General features: G+C 44.4%; 1 protein-coding gene across 1 annotated transcript in view; it reads right to left on the bottom strand.

Moving 5' to 3' along the window:
* Positions 1-9,598: 9,598 nt before the first annotated feature.
* The window catches only part of ccbe1 (collagen and calcium binding EGF domains 1), a 38,967-nt gene continuing 29,169 nt past the window's right edge, over positions 9,599-19,396 (bottom strand). Inside the window, exons 6-11 of the mRNA XM_062554211.1 lie at positions 18,739-18,845; positions 16,998-17,106; positions 16,486-16,625; positions 13,638-13,673; positions 11,914-11,949; positions 9,599-10,601 (exon numbers count right to left, since the gene is read on the bottom strand). Of these exons, the coding sequence (XP_062410195.1) occupies positions 10,341-10,601; positions 11,914-11,949; positions 13,638-13,673; positions 16,486-16,625; positions 16,998-17,106; positions 18,739-18,845 (689 nt within the window). The 3' untranslated portion in view covers positions 9,599-10,340. The remainder of the gene's footprint in view (positions 10,602-11,913; positions 11,950-13,637; positions 13,674-16,485; positions 16,626-16,997; positions 17,107-18,738; positions 18,846-19,396) is intronic.

Raw genomic sequence — 19,396 nt, 5'->3', positions numbered from 1 at the left:
TAGCGTAGAGGCGAGAGGATGACGGGAATGCCTGAAGGGCCAACAGGGCGCTCTCTGATTGGGTGAACATCTGACAGCGGCTGTTTGCTGGAAGAAGGGTATTTGACAAGCTAACCTGCTCTACTGGCCCTTTTCCCTTAAAAACAAAACGTTATTTTGTATCGTCACACATCCAAATAGCATTTTTAGTAATTCAACTCAGATATTGATTCATTGTTTCATGTCTCTGAGTTTCTTCTGGAATTCATGGAATTGCAGCCATGTTTCTTGCCATGGTATTTAAGTGAGGAATAAAAGGAATCAGCTAAGGCTAGGCCTATGTTTCAAGGCTTTAGTGATGCATAAAAAAAGAAGAAATAAAAAATGATGCATGCTAACCTGAAAAGATGAGTCTTTTAACCAAGTCAAGCAACACAGCCTGCTGTCTGAAACTATTTAGGCATGATTGATGGATGGCATTTCACCAAATATGACTGCGATTCCAGATTGGCGGCATTCTTGAATTCTTCAACTTCCATTTTATCTTACAATCTTCAATTTGTGTTCCAAGTAGATCCATGCAGATGACACAACAATATAATGTACTTACTGCACATGTACGTATACAGTAGGCCTAGGATAAACCAAAGTCTAAAAGGTCTAGTCTAGTCTCTAGTCAAACTGTTGAAGTTCTATTTGGTCCCCATTGGCCCCCACCAACCACTTCCTGCACTCCAGACCTGTCCTTTGACATTGTTGAGCAAGTGGAGGAAACTAAGCTTGGTGTTATGATGTGTAGATCCTTAAATGTGGCATAGATTAAAGCAAATACTATTGCAAAATAATAATTAAATAATAAAAAAAGAAATAGGGAGGAATATGTAAATTTTTCTAACACCCATTTTGATCAAACAAGTTCTGCAGATTGTAGCTCTATCTTGTTTAGACCACTGTGGTCAATGGTCATGCTGCTAAAAAGATTTGGGAAAACTGCAGTTACAGAACAGCTTGCCTTGCTCCTCATCACTCAGCGAGGTCAAATGTATATTGCTCGTCCAACTCTGAAAGCTGAAAGTTGAACAAAGACTGACCATCACTCCTGGATTTTGTGAGAGATGTTACATTTTTTGAAAATTCCTGCTCATATACTCAACTTACACTCAGTTGCAACAAACACCCTACAGTATGCCACATGGGCATGCAATTCCTATACCTATACAAGCAATACAAAGCACAGTACTGTATTGAGACATGGCCCGACGCATGTAACCCAGGAAGACATTAATGTGAATACATGAATTAATATGAATTTGTTCTGAGATTTGATATTGTATGTCTATTCCGTGCATATGTATCCAATGTATTTCAATAATCAACTGTGCATATGGTGAGAGAAAGAATACAGCAAAACATGTTTTATTTACTTATCTCATGTGCTTGTTTTGTATGTTGTCATGTTATAGTGGTGCCTTGCATCAGCTCATGGGGATCCTAATAAAATCATAAACTATTCATTAAAAAAAAACACTCCATCTTCAGAGGACAAATAGCCTACAAAGCACCAGAATGGTTCCTCTCTGGTCATTAGAGCTAGATGACTTGAGCAAGGCCTTCCCTCATCACCACGACCCTGAACGCCAGGTCAGACCCAAGCCTTCATCACTCTTTTCAAAGGAGAGTTGCCTTGGAAACAAAGGCTTCTCTCCAAACACTGTTTGATTAGCAGCTTTCTCCTCTTGTTCGTGACCCTGTAATTACTGTCTAAATGAGCCATTTCCACTGAAATACTGAGGCGAGCCAATCTGACACATGCTTTTCAATGCCCTGTTCAGATGACATGATCCCTGAAGGTGTCTCTGCCCTGACAGGGCCCAAAGCTCCCAGTGGGTGGTAAGGCTCCATGACAATCCCCTTGCCAATCACTTTCAGGCCCCTGGAGAGGGTGCTAAAAAGAGACGCACAGCACTCTGACCCTGCCGAGGTCAGACACTAATTCTATGCACTTCCTATGTATAGTGTAAGGACATTATTTTTTTTACAAATGGTGTGGATTCGACTTTCAAGATTTCAGAGTTAAGGTTAGGGTTAGTTTACTACATTCTGGTCACATTCTTATAAAGCCTACAACCTTAGCATCTCTTTGTGCTATGGCATCATTCCGTAAGTGTATTAATAATAACAAAATAATAATGAATCCTCTAGGCCTTTTCCCTGTTATTTACCTGCTCAGACACTTCTGCACATGCTTGTGAGTGTTCTCCAACGAGAACCTTGCATGTTAACATCATTAGTCACAGCCTGGTATAGAGTGGTAATTGAGGTCTCCGTTCTTTGTGTGGAGTTCATTAGGAAGTTAATTCTCACAGTTTGTAGGAAGTGCAGCATTTGAATGACAAAAGAGATGCAAATAGTATCCCCAGGATTGAGACAATGGAACCTGCAGGAAACTAATGGATCATTTAGAATCTGAATACAACGACAAATTAGTTAGGACAAATATTTGGCTTGTCAATTATGCAGCACTGGTCCAGGAGAGGCTGTCCTACCCGTTGCTGTCAAAAACCCCCAAAGCAAAACAAACAAACAAAAAGAAGAAGAAAACAAAAGAAAGAAAGAAGAAATATGCATTGAGCATGTGTCCTGAGCGTGTGCACGGCAGCATATCGTAATGGGCTGAGGACACGAGTGGCTTTCCAGCTCACAGTAAGACTCCTGTGGGGGCTCTGAGTCAATGAGTCCACCTGACCAACTCTCCTTGGGCTTCGCTCAGCCACAGCATCCGCCGTTTACACAACAACATCAGGACAAAGGCCAACAGCATGGGAGGAAAGTGGTGTCAGGGACACAGCACATCCCCTAACCTGCAGTGAAAGGTGCTTAATCACCATTGCAATCACAGCCTCTCCATGAAAAGAGATTACGCATGGTGTTTATCTTTGTTTGGTGACAGAAAGACAAGATCCTTTGCAAAGGGTATCTGTTTTGTTTAAACAAGGGGTGTTTGTTTTCACTAATTATGGTAATTAGTGTCATATTCAAACATATATTGATATCGGCCTATTTTGTGCATGGTGTTTTTATTTGCTACTTTATATTTTTATATTTCACCTATCTATTTCTACACAAAGTGTTTTGAAGCAAACTGCTCAAACTGCAAGCAAAAGTTGTCATTAATATTCCCCATTCAACTTCTAACTTATGAGCACATGTATAGACATTAGTGTGTGCTGTATAAAATGGTAACTACTTACTTGTTATTATGTGTCAGTTTTGCTGTGTTAGCAACTATGTGTGTGTGGGGTGTGTGTGTCTCTTGCTCTCTCTGTGTGTGTGTGTGTGTGTGTGTGTGTGTGTGTGTGTGTGTGTGTGTGTGTATGCTTGTGTGTGGGCGCATGAGTGTGAGCACACATGCAGTTCTTCTCACAATGGGCGGCACATAAAGCTAACATGTGCTGTACTGTTTGTGTTGTGTGGGAGAGGACTCCAACAGTGGTCCAGAGTGGGCCAACATGGCCATGTGCAGAGTGGATGCTCATTGTGTGGCAGTACTAAAGCGCATTCATCAGTGGAGCAGTCCCCTCTCATTATTAAAAGACACACTAAAAACCAAGGTGCCCAACAATACAGAAAGGATTCCTTTATCCCAACAAGTGCTCAACCTCTCTCCCACCTCGGCGCCACCCCCACCCCACACACCCTTTTTAGATACCTGCACGTAAAAGTGAAAAGATGGGCCAAACAAAGGGATATCCTCAACTTTCTTTTCCTCTCCTCTGTGAAAAAGGGCCTATTTTAAAAGCTCTATTTGTCCAAAGGCTCTCATTAACTCTGCTCATGCTGTCCTTGCCCGGCTTGCCGTTGCTTAAGCACTGCGATTTGTAAAAAAGCTACCAATTAGTCCCTCATCAGCTCCAATTAGGGGAGACAAAACCTGTGTAAAGATAACTCAATGAGAGGGAGCGAGAGTGGGGGACACAACACAGTGTAATCACTTAAGAACCAGGGGCCATTCAGGGGCGCTTGCTGCAGTGTAGCCCATTCATCTGGGACCCCTTATTGGACTCCCAATCCCTCCCCCTCGTGCTCCTCCACCTTCCTCTTTCAAGGGCCCCGCACTGTTGTGCTGGGGTGGGGGGGTTGGCCTCCCAGGAGACTCTGGGGGGAGAGCCATTCAGTGTTTTACCTGTTTACCGCACATAAAGACCTCAAGTCTCAGACAATCGACCATTGTCCCCACAATGCTTCCTTAAACTTAGGCCCCAACAAGGACCAGCTTTCACCAGTTTTCAGGGTAAAAAAGAAAGGAGAAAAAGTGAAAAAAAGTTGAAGGGGTGGCCCTTGCCTCATTAAAACTGAATTTGTACTGTCCTGTAATTGCATAGGAGGGCAACAATGTATTTTTTCTGCTTAAATAAGGTTTTTGGGGCAGTTAATTTGGTGCTTACACTTAATCTCTTAAAAGCATTAATTAGTGCGCAGTGAAACCCTAATTTCCTCTGTGCTGCTGTCTCCTCATTCGCCATCCCCAACTTCCCTGTTTCACCAAGGCCTAGATGAGCGTCGCTAATAAAATGACCTCATTAATGGCTTCATTCTTACACAGTAACTCATTCATTCTCTGCCATTAAGCACCAGTTTTGGGCTGCTTGAGGGAGGGGGGAGGGGGGGGGGGTGTATTTGTCTCTTGCATGCTGGCCCACGTAGTGGGCAGTTCTAAATAATAAGAGAGATGGCCAGTGAGATATAATTAGGAACAAGAGGCACTTCAGCAAATATTTGAAATCTTTTAAGACTGGCCCGACTACACTGTCCATTAATTACTTCCAGATGGGATTTTCACTGACATTTTTGCCAGCATGTTCTTTCTCTCTCCCCCTCCCTCCCTCCCTCCCTCCCTCTCGCTCTGCCTCTCTCTTTTATTTCGGGGCCTCTTTAATCTGATGTAAATTATGACACTTCCCCAAGCCTCCGTGGCACCGCTCGTCAATGAAAATGGCCCTTTTGTGTGATTTAATGAACAACATGTAAATAATGTTGTACCGTTTAATTAGACAGTGTCCCTCTAAGCACCTCGGTTATTAAGAATAAACGTGATGGCCTTGTGTGAGACATCAAAGGGAGAGAACAGTAAAATGTGGGTTTGACCTAGAGGAGTGCATATGAGTGCTCCTCACACTTTACTCAAGTACGCCCTCAAGATAACAGACTAAAACATTCACACAGATCATCAGTGGTACAATTATGCAGCCTCCTTATGGTTATTAAATCATGGCAGAATGGAAATTGTATTTAAAGCAATACGTTATTTGTATGTAGTTCTTATATGGTATGTAGGGCATGTAAGGTATGTTTTTATATGTTCTTATTTATGTCCTGGAATTTGACTCAAAGTTGTTCTTTTTATGTTGAATGTAGGCTATGCTTTGGTGATGTATATTACCTCTGTGAGATGTGTGGTGTGTGATTTTATGGCCAAACACGAGTGCACATGCATAGAACATATTCTCTATTTGTGTATCTAAATATTCCTAATATCAATACTCATCTGCTACAAAAGGTAATGCAATATAATAATGAGTCCAAAAGACATAACCACACATTATTTTATGCATCATTATTCTTTGGAAGGTTTGGTGTAGTTTTATGAAAATGGTGTGAACTTATGACTAAACATAAGTTGTTACATAACTGTTTCAGATGTGCATTGATTGCAGTGTACATGATATCTAGTTGTTACAGTTTGAACTCTAAAGTATTACAATGTTAGACGTGAAATGGCATTCAACACCTATAAAAAAAAACACTGTAAAGCAAGTATTCAAAATCGGATTTCTGCTTTGCATAATGTTGGAAATTTCCCTATAGGACAGAAAACAATAATGAGGTCAGCTATGTGTCATTTCAAAGCATGGCTATTAAAATAACTTTAGGTGTTCTAATGGACCAATGTTAATTTACCCGTGTGGAGGCAAAAAAATTGTTGTCATGGCAACCTGTTGATTTGCAGACTATGTACAGAAGAAGAAAGACATTCCCTCTCTTTGTGGTTAACTTTATACCCCATAAAGACAACCCAATATATGCATATTTGTGTATTGGGTAGGAAGGAAAACTGATTGATGGATAGTTTCAGATCTGTCCAGAAGGGAGCATTCAACAAATTGGGGAATGAGTTGTCTTGGCCGTGCTTGGTCATTGTTTTGGTTGGAAGGTGAACTTTTGGCCTGGTCTGAGTCCCGAGCGCTCTGAAGCAGGTTTGCTTGGCTTTCTCTGAATACATGGACATGGTCCTGTCTCTGAGCCCTGGAGGCAGCTCCACCAGCACCTCTGAGTCTGAATACATGGACATGGTCCTGTCTCTGAGCCCTGGAGGCAGCTCCACTAGCACCTCTGAGTCTCAATACATGGACATGGTCCTGTCTCTGAGCCCTGGAGGCAGTTGCACCAGCACCTCTGAGTCTGAATACATGGACATGGTGCTGTCTCTGAGCCCTGGAGGCCGCTCCACCAGCTCCTCTGAGTCTGAATACATGGACATGGTGCTGTCTCTGAGCCCTGGAGGCCGCTCCACCAGCTCCTCTGAGTCTGAATACATGGACATGGTCCTGTCTCTGAGCCCTGGAGGCAGTTGCACCAGCTCCTCTGAGTCTCAATACATGGACATGGTCCTGTCTCTGAGCCCTGGAGGCAGTTGCACCAGCACCTCTGAGTCTCACCTTTGTTGCTCTGACATACATTCACAGCTCTGACCTGAAGCTAGGCACACACCAAGCACACTTCAAAGCGTATCTGCGATGCTGACTGACTGTTGAGTTGCCTTGTGTTGCCTGTGTGTGGCAAAAAGTGTCACTGGAACACACTGAAAAGACTATTGTGCTAGTCCCAATAGGCCACTAGCACATACATCTTGCACTTGCACAGTCAATGGAAATACAAAGGCTAATATACAAGACATAAACAAAGTAGTGCTTGATAACCAGTTTAATTCTACTCTTGCTCACCACAGACATGTTCATAATGAATCTTCTTCTAATCAAGAATGTGTTTGATTATTAGTGTCCCCTGCTCCTGGATCTTTTGATTGAGGGAGATAGAAAGAAGGAGGAGGAGAGGAGGAAAAGGGAGAAACTGCATTGTTCGATTCAGTCACAAAAGCACTAACTATCGGAAATATATCTATCTTGGTTGGATAGCAACTCTGAATGCAAGCTAAACAGCTTATCAGGGCAGCTCTTTTCTCAAAGGCGCCAACGCAGATTCTACATGTTGAATCAACTGCAAACAAACCTATGGAGGTCCATTGGTGTCAACTATGCTACACACCACCCCGATTTGCACCACAGATGGCTACGGAATGGTTCAACGTTATCAGATGTCCAACCGCACAGTAGGCTTGGTGTACTCTGGGCTTTAGGCAGGCCTTTCCAAATCATGTCCAAACATTGAATGGGCCACAGGTGGACTGCAATCAAGGTGTACAAACATCTTGAAGCAGAGCTAAATTTCAGATGCCAAAGCAGATGGTCTCAATACCAATGTCAATGTGAAATGTTCAGCTAACTTTGTGAAACATTTGAAAATCATGCTCAGTCATTGTTGAGTCTAGATTGAATAGGGGAAATTAATTAATCCACTTCATAAAGCATTTGGCTGCTGCCACATAACATCTGAAAAAGAAACACAATGTGAACACACTGTCTGCAGAGAAATAGCATTATGGTTATCAGTAACAAGAACTATATTGATGTCAGTAGTACCATTATCACACACACACTCACACACACACACACACACACACACACACACACACACACACACACACACACAACACACAGAGACTTGTACTGTTTTTCTAATTAGTTTAACTTGCCCGTGCCCCTCCACTAACCGTGCGGTCAGGCACTGAGCCCAGCGGGGGGGAGGTCAGTGAGCGTGCTCTCTGTCGCCCGTAATGAAGGGGCACTTGCGCCTTTTGACCACTGTGTTTTAAAGCGGCATCCCCCCGCGGTGCTTCATTAGGCCTGCAGAATGGGCCTGACAGGACTGCCTGCTGAGGGAGCACAAACCAGCCACGGAGGCCTGAGAGGGGACTGGGCCGGAGGGGCCACAGAGACACCCGCACAGAGCTGCATGTATGGGGAGGCCTGCAAGGTCAGCTGCCACAGTGAGAATGGTTAGTCATAACCATCCTCATCCACTCTGACTGTGGCGCTCTCTAAACAGCGATATGTAACTCTGTAGTGCCCCCTGGTGTAAGAGGGTTGGCACTTTTTGTGCTGACCACATGACAACAGAACACTCAAGAGTGTGCACACACTGCCACCTTGTGGTCTAATGCTGAAATGCAGTGGTTAACCTGGCAATAATGATCATAGCATTTCTATATCATCGAACATGACATAACTTACAAGACTGATGTGAAAAGAATATCTAACACCTACTGATTGTGGATCTAACAAATACTATTTGACTTGAACAGCTTATCACTGAATTACAGTTGTCTTCTAAAGCGCAACAGACAAGAGCAACTGAAAGAGTGCAAATCATCACAGAAAGAAACACATTTTGGTCTTAAATCCTTGCACTTATAATAGGCTGTATTCAGGGAAAAAGACTGGCTTATGACAACTGAAAATGTCTGGACTATTACTCCTTCACAAGCCAATACCATAGAGCGCACTCTGTGTGCTGACATGTAACGGTGCAGTGCTCAATGATGGTGAAAGATATCTGGATTTCATCAGCCAATTAAATTACCCTCTTCACTTATGGATGTGTAATTTAGTAACAAACAAATGAATAAAGCCACGTAACCTCGACCCAGCATCTATTTTTACTGATCATTGTCAACAGAATGGCCACCGATGGTGGGTTGATAATTTATAATGGCCCATGAAAATCAAGCGTGTTATAACTGTGTCATTGACCTGGCAAGTCAGTGGAGCTTCAAAAGCCAAAGGCTGCTTCACCTCTCACCCAGAGGAGTCTGGGTATGGCGTGCCAAAATACCCAAAAAGCGTTCCCTTCAAAGTCCAGATTAACCCTTGCTCCAGCACATGTGGTAAAGAGATCTTTTTGCTCCGAAGCCCTCACTGAGCCTGAGTGAGAAATTGGCTGCCTGTTTCCGCTTTGATTTACAATGTTCTCAGTGCAAAACGAGATGGCAACCAGTTACTAATGGACACCGTCAGACACTAGTTTAACTCCCGGTCAAGGCACAGCATCGTGCACACCCCACACTGATGCATCCATGACCCATGATTTGCGGCCGACAGCGTGCAAGGTTCACACCAGAGCAGTCCGTCTGACCGCTGGGGAGTCCAACTGTTTTATTTATGAAGGCCACAGTGAAACAGGGAGATGGAATTTGAACGCAGCTTTTCAGCTCTTGTTTAGCTGTCCAGTTCAAGTGCAACATTCTGCTCATTGAAACAAGCCACAGATCCACACAGCTAAACACACAGTGCCCCAAAGGACCAATCCAAAGGCCACATCGCTCTACTCTGGGAGAGGCATTGTGTAAATGTTTGGGCGTAGGCTTACAGAGAGTTACAAAAAGAGATGTTGTGAGTGAAACAGAAACACACAAGAGTTGTATACATTTTTTTTTATTAAGGCTTTATGGTATCCATGAACCAAATTCCAATTTCTTGTTTAGAGTGTGGTATTATCATGTCTATATGACAGGTGAATTTAGGAAAAACATATAGACAAATGTACACTCAAGGAGGAGAAGTCTGCAAATTAATTCATCACATCTTTTTCTAATCAAGAAGTAATCAAAGGTTGTGTGTGTGTGTGTGGGGCTGTTTCATCAGTCAAATCACAGATGTTTGTGTGTGTTTGTACAGTATGTGTGTGTGTGTGTGTGTGTGTGTGTGTGTGTGTGTGTGTGTGTGTGTGTGTGCGCGCATGTGTAATGTGGGTGCGGTGGGTGTGTAAAGTTGTATTGAGTACGATGTACAAAGTGTTTGCTTAAACTCTCATTATAACACGCTCTGCTGCTCAGTGCTCTTGGGGTCACGCGTGTTGCAATGTGAGGAAGAAGCAAAGGAATTCCAGGGAAACACGTCCAGATTTGGAGACAGGGACAAATCACTGACTTCTGAGACACAAAGTCATGCGTGTACAATCAACACAATTTACAATGAATAATAGCCTACTATTGATTAAAGGGTACAGTGAAACAAAGGAATAAGGTGATGACCAAAAATATAAACAATATACACATATTCATCTTACAAAAATAGAATTTGCAAAAAAGAAATACATTCTGCCCTTTAAATAAAATCATTTTGATATTTACACCAGCTGAGTATTTTTCATTATTTTGTTATCAGTTCGCTCTCATCACACTGATCTCAAACTGTCCAGTTTGGATCATTTAAAATATACGACTGTTTCCTCTTCCTGTTGCTTTTTGGGGCTGGCAGGGATTTGTAGTCCTCTCCGGAGCCTATGTCCTGCATGTCCGCACCGTCCCCCCAGCTGTCCGTGTCTTGAGGGAAGTCCTCTCCAGGGGAGTGCATCTGGCGGCCGAACACCTTGCTCTGCAGCTCCGCAATGTCATTACGGATGTCAGCCATCAGGAGCAGCAGGAAGTCAAATGATCCTGGAGGCCCCTGGGCAACAAACACAGCGTCAGTGTGTTAGCAAAACACCACACACTCAACCACTTGGCCACCTTTCCTACTGTAGCCCCCATACTATACTATACGGCAACACTTTATTTGAAGGGGTCTACATAAGGGTGACATGTACCCGTCATAAGAATGACATGAACCGAATGACACATTATGACAACAGTCATAAACATCAATAATGTGCATGACATGTGTCATGTCATTCTTATGACGGTTATATGTCACCCTTATGTAGACCCCTTCAAATAAAGTGTTACCTACTATACTATACTATACTACAGCCTACTATACTGTGTTGATGTTGCATGCAGATGCAGAGCTGGTCTTCAGTGTAAGCCTCCTCCCTCTCCTCTGTTTCCATTCAGCTCATAAGGGCTGAGGATGACCCCTGACCCCTGAGTGCTCACCATGCCAAATCCCGCCTCTCAACACTCCTCTGCTCAAGAGGGAAATGCAAAACATACTGGACCAGTGTGGCAACCAGGGTGTTGGAGATGGTCAGTGTATGTGTGTGTCTATACACGCATGTGTGTGTGTGTGTATGTGTGTGTGTGTGTGTGTGTCTGTGTGTGTCTATACGTGTGTGTGTGTGTGTGTGTGTGTGTGTGTGTGTGTGTGTGTGTGTGTGTGTGTGTGTGTGTGTGAGTGTGTGTGTTTATGTGTTATGGGGCAGCTGAGGTCTCTGCTCTGGTATGTGTCCATGGTTCTGGTTAGCCAGGGCCATAATGTAGTCCTGCTGGCAGGCCGGGCCGGGCCGGGCACAGGAGCAGCTGAGCCGCTGAGAGAGAGAGAGAGAGAGAGGCGCTGAGCTGGACAGGGGAGGCACGGGGGACTGATGTTCCACAGCAGGGGTCTCAGAGGGTTCAGCACAGGCTTCAACTCAAACAGGCTAGCCCACTATATCCCAGTGCAGTCCAAAACAACAACTCTACATCTCACTTAGGCATTTGGCATTCACCGCAGTCTCTATTGCTAGCACACATACAGTGTGACCTGGTCAGTGCTGTCTGAGTGTTCCTAACCCTAGAGCTAATGAAGATAATGGGACTCTCAGAACAGTGCTACATCTAACCTCAGCTAATTCCCATGTTCCACGTGAAATTTCTAAGACCACACAAATGACTGTGGTTATGTGTGTGAGTGTGTGTGTGTGTGTGTGTGTGAAAGACAAAGAGGGTGAGTGACTAAATGGGAGGAGGAGAAAAGTGTGAGAGAGAGAGAAAGAAAGAGAGAGAGAGAGAGAGAATGAAAGGATCTGTGTGAAGAAGTGCAATTCTGATCGGGCTCTTACTGGAGGTCCGGAAAGGCCAGGAGCCCCTCTCTCCCCCTGGGGAATCCAAACAAATATTTGTGTTAGAGGCGCTACAGTGAGGCAGGCATGGGAGGCAGTGCAGGACAGTGCAGGACAGTGCACAGCATCCCTCTCCTCAGCCCCGCCGCCTGGACAGATACAGTGGACCCACCTCACTTGTCATCCCTCTGCACATACACAGTGCATCACAGCTACCAGAACGACCGCCGCACTGTCTGAGTCAGATTAGAACTATAGCTCAGTGTATTGCGGTCCACTTTGCGGCGTGAGCGTCCACTCTATGAGGATGATGAATGATAGCGGGCGCGACGTGCCGTTGACCTGAGCGTCAGGGATTATCCTGAAGGTGAGGGTCACGGAGTCGCACATGGTTCTGATTTGTGACCAGAGGAGTGGAAAACACAAAGGCCTTGATAACGGGCCGTTCACACACAAACACTTCTGGGTAGGACTAGGAGCACAGACGGGTGGATCTGTTTGGCTAAAGACGAGGCCTGTAGACGACTCATATTCACAAGACTTATCTAACAAAACATTCTTCTTTTGCACTTTAGAGCAGCACATAAGAAGGATTTAAGGCCACTGCTTTTAAAACAATCTTCACTCAAATATTATTACTCATACCCCCAGTGGGCCCAGTCTTGGACCAAACGCAGGGTTAAACTGGCCAAGCATTTTTGGGTCTGATTATTATGAGAGCCATAAAAGTAAATGATCTAATTAACGAGCTTCAGGGTTGAGAACACAGAAATGGGTCTGTTCAGAACATGTATTAAGAGATCATTTTCAGTATATAAAGTGATGTCTGAGGCTCCCAAATTACATTGGAACTGAATATTGGCTCTCCAAACTGGCCCTTAAGTAAGTATGACATAAACCACTGTGTATAATTTATCCTGAGAGACAATAATACCATCTTAGATTTCATCATGGGTGGAGTTTGAAGAGGACAGCTTCAGATAAGGCTTCTCTGTGGAATTCAAATCAAGATGTGCAGATCACATTACACTATCTGTGTCAGATTAATTGTGCTGTGTTTACACTAAATCAGCTTTTCAAATGCTTGATGACAGGCTTTCTGTCATAATATGCATAAACCTGTCTTTTCACTGTCACAGTCAAAACTTTTTACAACTTTATTAGCTCTGTGGTCCTTGCTAACATTTAAATTGGATTAAGAAATCCTTTTTCACTTCAAAAGTGTTGGTCACACCATCAAATTGATAGTAACTAATAACTCTAAACTCTATGAGGTTCGGTCATTACAGTCGCTCACTGGAGAATAAAACATGCATATACAGTAGGGCTGTGTATTTAGGCCACAACAGAGCTGTCTTGTCACAATTAGGGTACAGCAGTACAACAAGAAATGACTACGTTTTCTGCACTGAGAACTCAATCAATGAATAACTATGCTATAACTAGAACTATGACAAGCACAGCGGTTTGCTTTGAGATCCTAAAACACAACATGACGCTATTTTTGTGCCGTGTTTCTCTTTCCTTTGTTTTGACCAGCGACTTCATTGCATTACAGATAGGATAGAATTGATTTAAACATCTTCATCTGACATTTCAAAATATTTACATTCCAGTGGGAAAAAAAATAACCTCTGGCAAATGTGTGTGCTTGTACTGAGTGAAAACAGGAGGATTAGAAATGACGAGACAGACAGAGGAAAGAGAGAGAGAAAAAAACATACCTTCATGCCATCTTTCCCGGGGGCACCGGGGGGACCCTATACATTCAAAACAAATAAACTTCAATCAGAACCACCAACGAAAAACACAGCATCAGACCTTTACAGACAACAACAACCATGACTTATTATATAAAACAAACTATATTGTGTGTGCTAATCAGTTGGGTACGATGATTTGCTCTTTTAAAAACAGGACAGTGTCATCTGTGACACCTTAAGATACTAAGAAATCACAGTTTCTACATCAAGTTATCTTTTTATTGATATATTTGTGGTCTGAAAAGGTGCATGCCGTACAGTATGACTTGAGCATGCTTCGTAGTCCACCACACCTCCTATTTCCAAACCTTTAGGGCTTTACAGGAGATTAACTACATATTCCTGAATTATAAACATGAGTTATGATGTGAGATCGGATTTTGGGCAGGTGTCCACGGCTTCAGAGTTAACATCAGCTCTGAACACAGATGGGCCAGCATTGAGATTAATGTTCTGAGATCATTCTCAGTTCAACACATTGTTTAGAACTGAATGATAAACACACACACACACACACACACACACACACACTCAGAGAACCACACCTGCTGCATGAAAAACTCTTTTGTTTTGGTCATATTACACATTATATAGCATATTTCAAATGTACTGAAAAACAACTGACAAAAATGACCCCCATGAGACTTTCTAGGAGTACAAAGTGTTGACGGTAATGTTCTGGCATCAGACGTCTCTAGTAAATCACTGGGCTAATAGCATGACTGTGCATTTCTCCTCAGTGACACCTCACACTCTCATGTTCAGCTCCAGTGCATGAAGGGGAAAAGGCCAGTGCTCTCAGACAAGTTAAATGGCTGATGGTCGAGGGGAGCTTTGCCAAGAAAAACAATAACTGTGTTGTAATGTATTCACCCTTTAGCCCTGTTATTTCCACAAGCATTTGTCAGCTCCATAAGTAAGTGCAGGCGGCAAGTTGTACTGTGGATCACCTTTAGTCCTTTGAGAAAGAGCTGAATTTCCTGATAAATATGGAACAGGGCACGGAGGAGGACAGGAGTGGACATAACTGACATGAAGTAGCCGCATCTCATAACTTTGGGGGATAAACATGACCCTTTATCTCCAGCCTTAAAGATGCACTGACACCAGCGTACTGAGTGCTCTAGGTTTCAGTGCTGTGCTCGACACAGCCATTCACCGCCATCCCCAATCCAGCCACAGAAGCATTTAGAATTTTGACCATGCTGAGACACCGTACAACTAGACGTCAGCTCAGCTTTTGGACATTTGAAACCAGCCAGTAGAGAACACTGTATATATCCAGTAAAATGTGAGTGGATAATGGTTTAGCAATGATAATGAATAAGGCCTGATGTTGAGAAGTTTAGAAAAGTTACAGCATTTATGTCTATTTTCTTGTCCAAGTGCATGATGTCAAGCAGAGTCACGTGGTGTCTTCTTGAGCCAAAGAGCAGTTTGATTTATTGTCTCTGTTAAGTCTGGTGGTGCCAGGACTTATTGGTGATAGGATCGGCAAAGTGGATTAGCTATCATTAATCTAATTTGTACTGACAGTCACCACTTACGCCCATATCCCAACTGGAATCCAAACAACAACCACAGCATAAACTGGCAATGTTTTCAGTTTCGTAACGTCTTCCTTGAAACAGCTCTCTCCTTACCAACACATCAGCAGTGTCCAGTGTGTGGTGATTCACAACTATATCAGACTACAAGCATTGAAAACAAATGTCACTCAAAATCGAAATGAAAAGGGGCATTTATAGTGTATAAAGTAAGTATTAACTCTCCCACACACACACACACACACACTCCCAATCAGGCATTTATCTGCAAATGATAAAGATTGATGAGGGGGAACATTATTTTGAAACAGTAGTTTTTACAGTTATGGTTATAAGTTAATGTTGGCAGAGTGGAATGGATTTGCAACATAATCAAATGTGAAGGAGTCCGATTGTTTTCTGAATGCAATGTGTAATTCATAAATACTTTACTGTTGATATAAAAAGCCAATCCAGTTCTATTAAGGGTTGATGTGTTTTCACAGTTTCATATGTGCGATCACTGCATAACTTAAATACATAGGTCCTGTTCTGACCTGCGGGTGGTCTTCAACTCCAACAATTAATTAAATAAATCCACTGAGGCATGGAAATTCAAAGATCAAGGATCAAGGATCAAGGATCTTTTCTCTCTTTTTTGATCCCTGAGGGGCCGTTTGTTGTAATCAGCAGTATCCACACATGCATCAGATGGACAATAAAACACGCTCAACAAATACACCAAATCCCACTGGGTCAAAATGAATAACCAGTGAACAACGACTACAACATAAAGCTCAGCCGTGTTTTTAGCAAGCTTTCTCCAAATGAGTTGTTTGACTATTTAACTTGGGCTTGGTTCAACTGTGCCTTTGAGCACACCTGTACTCCTCTCTGAAGCATCTCTATGGTGCTCAATAGTGCCATTTTGCACTCCAACTAGGGCCCACTTTCTCATGCTCATTTGTAGAAGATGAGTTTTAAATGTGTGTTATGAATGTGTTACGAAACAAATGAAGGAAAGTATTGGCCGGACCAAATGTTATCATAGCATTAATGGACCTTGAAAATTGAATTGCTATATCTAATTTGCACAACCAAAGGGATTCTGTCATGTATAATAAGATAAGATGTTCAAAGACAACATGGGATGTTCACTTGGAACTCCACCCGGCTTTCTTTGGACCGGGGATGTGTGGTGAGATGATGACACTCCTCACTGGCTCTGTGCTTATCTGGGCCCTGTTCACAGCTTCCTGAGAGTGCTTGGGAGTGTTTCTCACCATCGGGCCCCGGCGGCCCAGTTTGATGTGGGACAGATCTGGGGAGGGCCCGATGGGCCCCATGAGGCCCCGGGGCCCTGGAGACCCAGGAGGCCCCTCCATCCCTGGTGGTCCAGCGGAGCCTTGGGGGCCTGGAGATCCTGCGGGTGGGGTCAGTGGGGAGAGGACACAATGAGAAACACTACAGCAGCAAAGAAGAAGCACAACATGTTTTATTTCATTATGCTCTGTGATTAGAACACACATCTTCAGCGTAAACTAGTAGGCCTCTATGATTTGAAAAAGCTTTACTCGCTAGTGAAACAATAATATAACACTTGTGTGACAAAAGATAATGACATAAGAGATACAGATAAAGACATAAGAGTATCATACAGTTAGTGCCACAATCCCATCATCTGTTTTTTCAGGGAGAGTATGGAGTAAGATACACATCAAGCCAGAGCTCAAGAGACCAAAACAGCTTTCAGCCTCCACCTGCTCTCATTTGTTGTGGTCACTCGGTGGCTCACCTGGAAGTCCGGGCTGCCCAGGGGGTCCATGCAAGTAGGCGTGTGAAGTCAGCCTTTTCTCACTGGTCATCTGCTTGGTGATTTCTGCATTGTTGGGCATCACGGCCATCTGGTGACAGCACCAAAGAACGGAGTTAGGCCTCAGAAGGGTTAACGCCAAGTCATGGAAACAGGAGCCAACAGGAAGAGACTTCCCTGATGGCTGTGAGAACCAACAGAGTAAATATACAGCCCCAAATGAGCTTGTGAAGCTAATTTCACTTAAGAACGGGGAGACGGTGCAACACAAGCGGCATCCACGCCGTTCACACGAGACGACCAGCGGGGGTCAACCTGGGCCGTGAAAATGGATCTGAGCGCTGGAGCAGCTGGGGGAGCGATGGAGGCCCAGCGCAGGAAATCCCTCCTGAATAATGCACACGCATCGCTATACATCACCAGCAGCCCTGTTTGCACTGCGCTTCAAAAGAAGCCAAGAGGTCCACAGGCAACGGCAAACATATCCATTACCCAGCACCCCCCGGGGTCTACCCATCACACATGCTTGTGTACTGTATACTAGGCCATGGAGGGCCTCTGTAGCCCCGGGCTGCACACAGGCCTCTGGAAGGTCTAGGGTGAGCGGGGGCCTATTTTTTATTGCTAGTCCAATTGGAGGATAATTTGTCTTTCACTGAGGCTTGTGTGTCTGTAACTCGCGGATCGTGTTACGGCCATCTACATGTTTGACTTGAGCGGCCGCCCTTCCTCTGAGTGGTTAGCGCTCACCACAGCGGGATGAATGGAGCGTTTAACCGTGAAAGAAATGAAGTACATGTGTAGAAGAATTAGCCTTTTGGGCCTCAAACATCAGGATTCATTTCTATGAGCAGACTATAGAGGAGTTCCGTTCACATGTGATGTGGTATATTACAGTGTCTCCTCTTTCTTGAAAAATAATACAAAGTCAACAAAGTCTATTGCAATATATTCTGACTTGCACTGTTGAAAAAAGCGTCTTGTCAGAGGAAACCGGAGGAACAATAGTCCTTCTCACAGGTGTGGAGAACAGCCTGACGCAGCAGACAGTATTTTGGCCCGCTCTCCTCTCACCCTCACTACTCTTGTTCAGTCCATTTCATTTGCCTTGCTTCACTCTTACCCCCCACACACTCCCTCCCTCCCTCCCTCCCTCCCTCTCACTCTCCCTCTCTGTCCTACTCTCTCCGTGTCTCCAAGATCCTCACAGTTCAGAGTCATCCATTACCACCAGCGAACGGTGTGTGGTGTGTGGTGTGTGTGCGTGTGTGTGTGTGTGTGAGAGTGTGGTGGAGAGCACGATGATGGAGGAGAAGGCTAATCTGGTGTGGCTGGGCTGTGGTGCACGTGTGGAGTCCTGGGCGTCGTCCCGCACCGCTTAGCTCACCACGATTTAGCGGCGCTCGGCAAGGACAGCTATAACTCACCCTGCCAGCCAGCTGAGCTGCTCAAGGTTATTTCAGTCCCTTTTATTATGACTCTATAAAAGCCACTAATGCGTCCCATAAGAGCGGTGTAACGCGATGTGCTGTTATTCTTTAAGCCTGGCAGGGCTCAGAAGCCTGGGTTGAAAAACACGCGGCCATGCGCCCCCACACACATAAACACACACTCACCCCCACAAACACAAACACACACACACACTCAGACACCCTTCCCCCCCCCCCCCCCTCGACTCTTTCACACATAAGTGTGGATGGTGTTGTGGTAGCGGAGCGGTCACCTTTTGCTTGAGCTGCATGACGGTCATCTTGATCTGCTGAAAGTCCTCACACGTCGCCTCGCACATCGAGGCCTTCATCACGTTGTCGGACTTGTCGAAGTGCGAAGCTGTGAGGGGAAGAGCAGGAGAGAGATAGAGAGAGAGAGAGAGAGAGAGAGAGAGAGAGAGAGAGAGAGAGGAAGAGCAGGAGAGAGAGAGAGAGAGAGAGAGAGAGAGAGAGAGAGAGAGAGAGAGAGAGAGGACACAAGAGCTGTTAAAACACAGCACATGGGGGCCGACGCTGCTCGCTAACCCCGCTCATGAGATTAACCTCCCGCCGCTGAGCCCCGCTCTCTGTCTGTCTCTCTTCCTGACTCACTTCACATACCCCACACATGGCCTTCATTTAGCGCCTCTACCACAGACTGAACACTAACCGTCTTCACCACACAGACAACATGTAGAGGGCCCACAGTGCAACCTTTTGCACTTTATTTCCTATAACCATTGATTTAGTCTGATGTACATGTCATGATACATGTACACATCTGAGTTTAGAGATGCTGATTTCCAGAGCTGAGGCCCCGGAGAGCTGAGCTGCGAGCCCGGCTGGCCTAGAGAGGGGAGTGGAGCGGACTGTTCCGGGGTCAGACGGGAGGAAATCAGTGTCATGTTGTGG

Source organism: Sardina pilchardus, chromosome 14 (assembly GCF_963854185.1).
Source record: "Sardina pilchardus chromosome 14, fSarPil1.1, whole genome shotgun sequence".
NCBI lineage: Eukaryota > Metazoa > Chordata > Actinopteri > Clupeiformes > Clupeidae > Sardina > Sardina pilchardus.
Note: the sequence above shows the minus strand (reverse complement) of the source record. Positions and strands in the feature narration are given on the sequence as shown.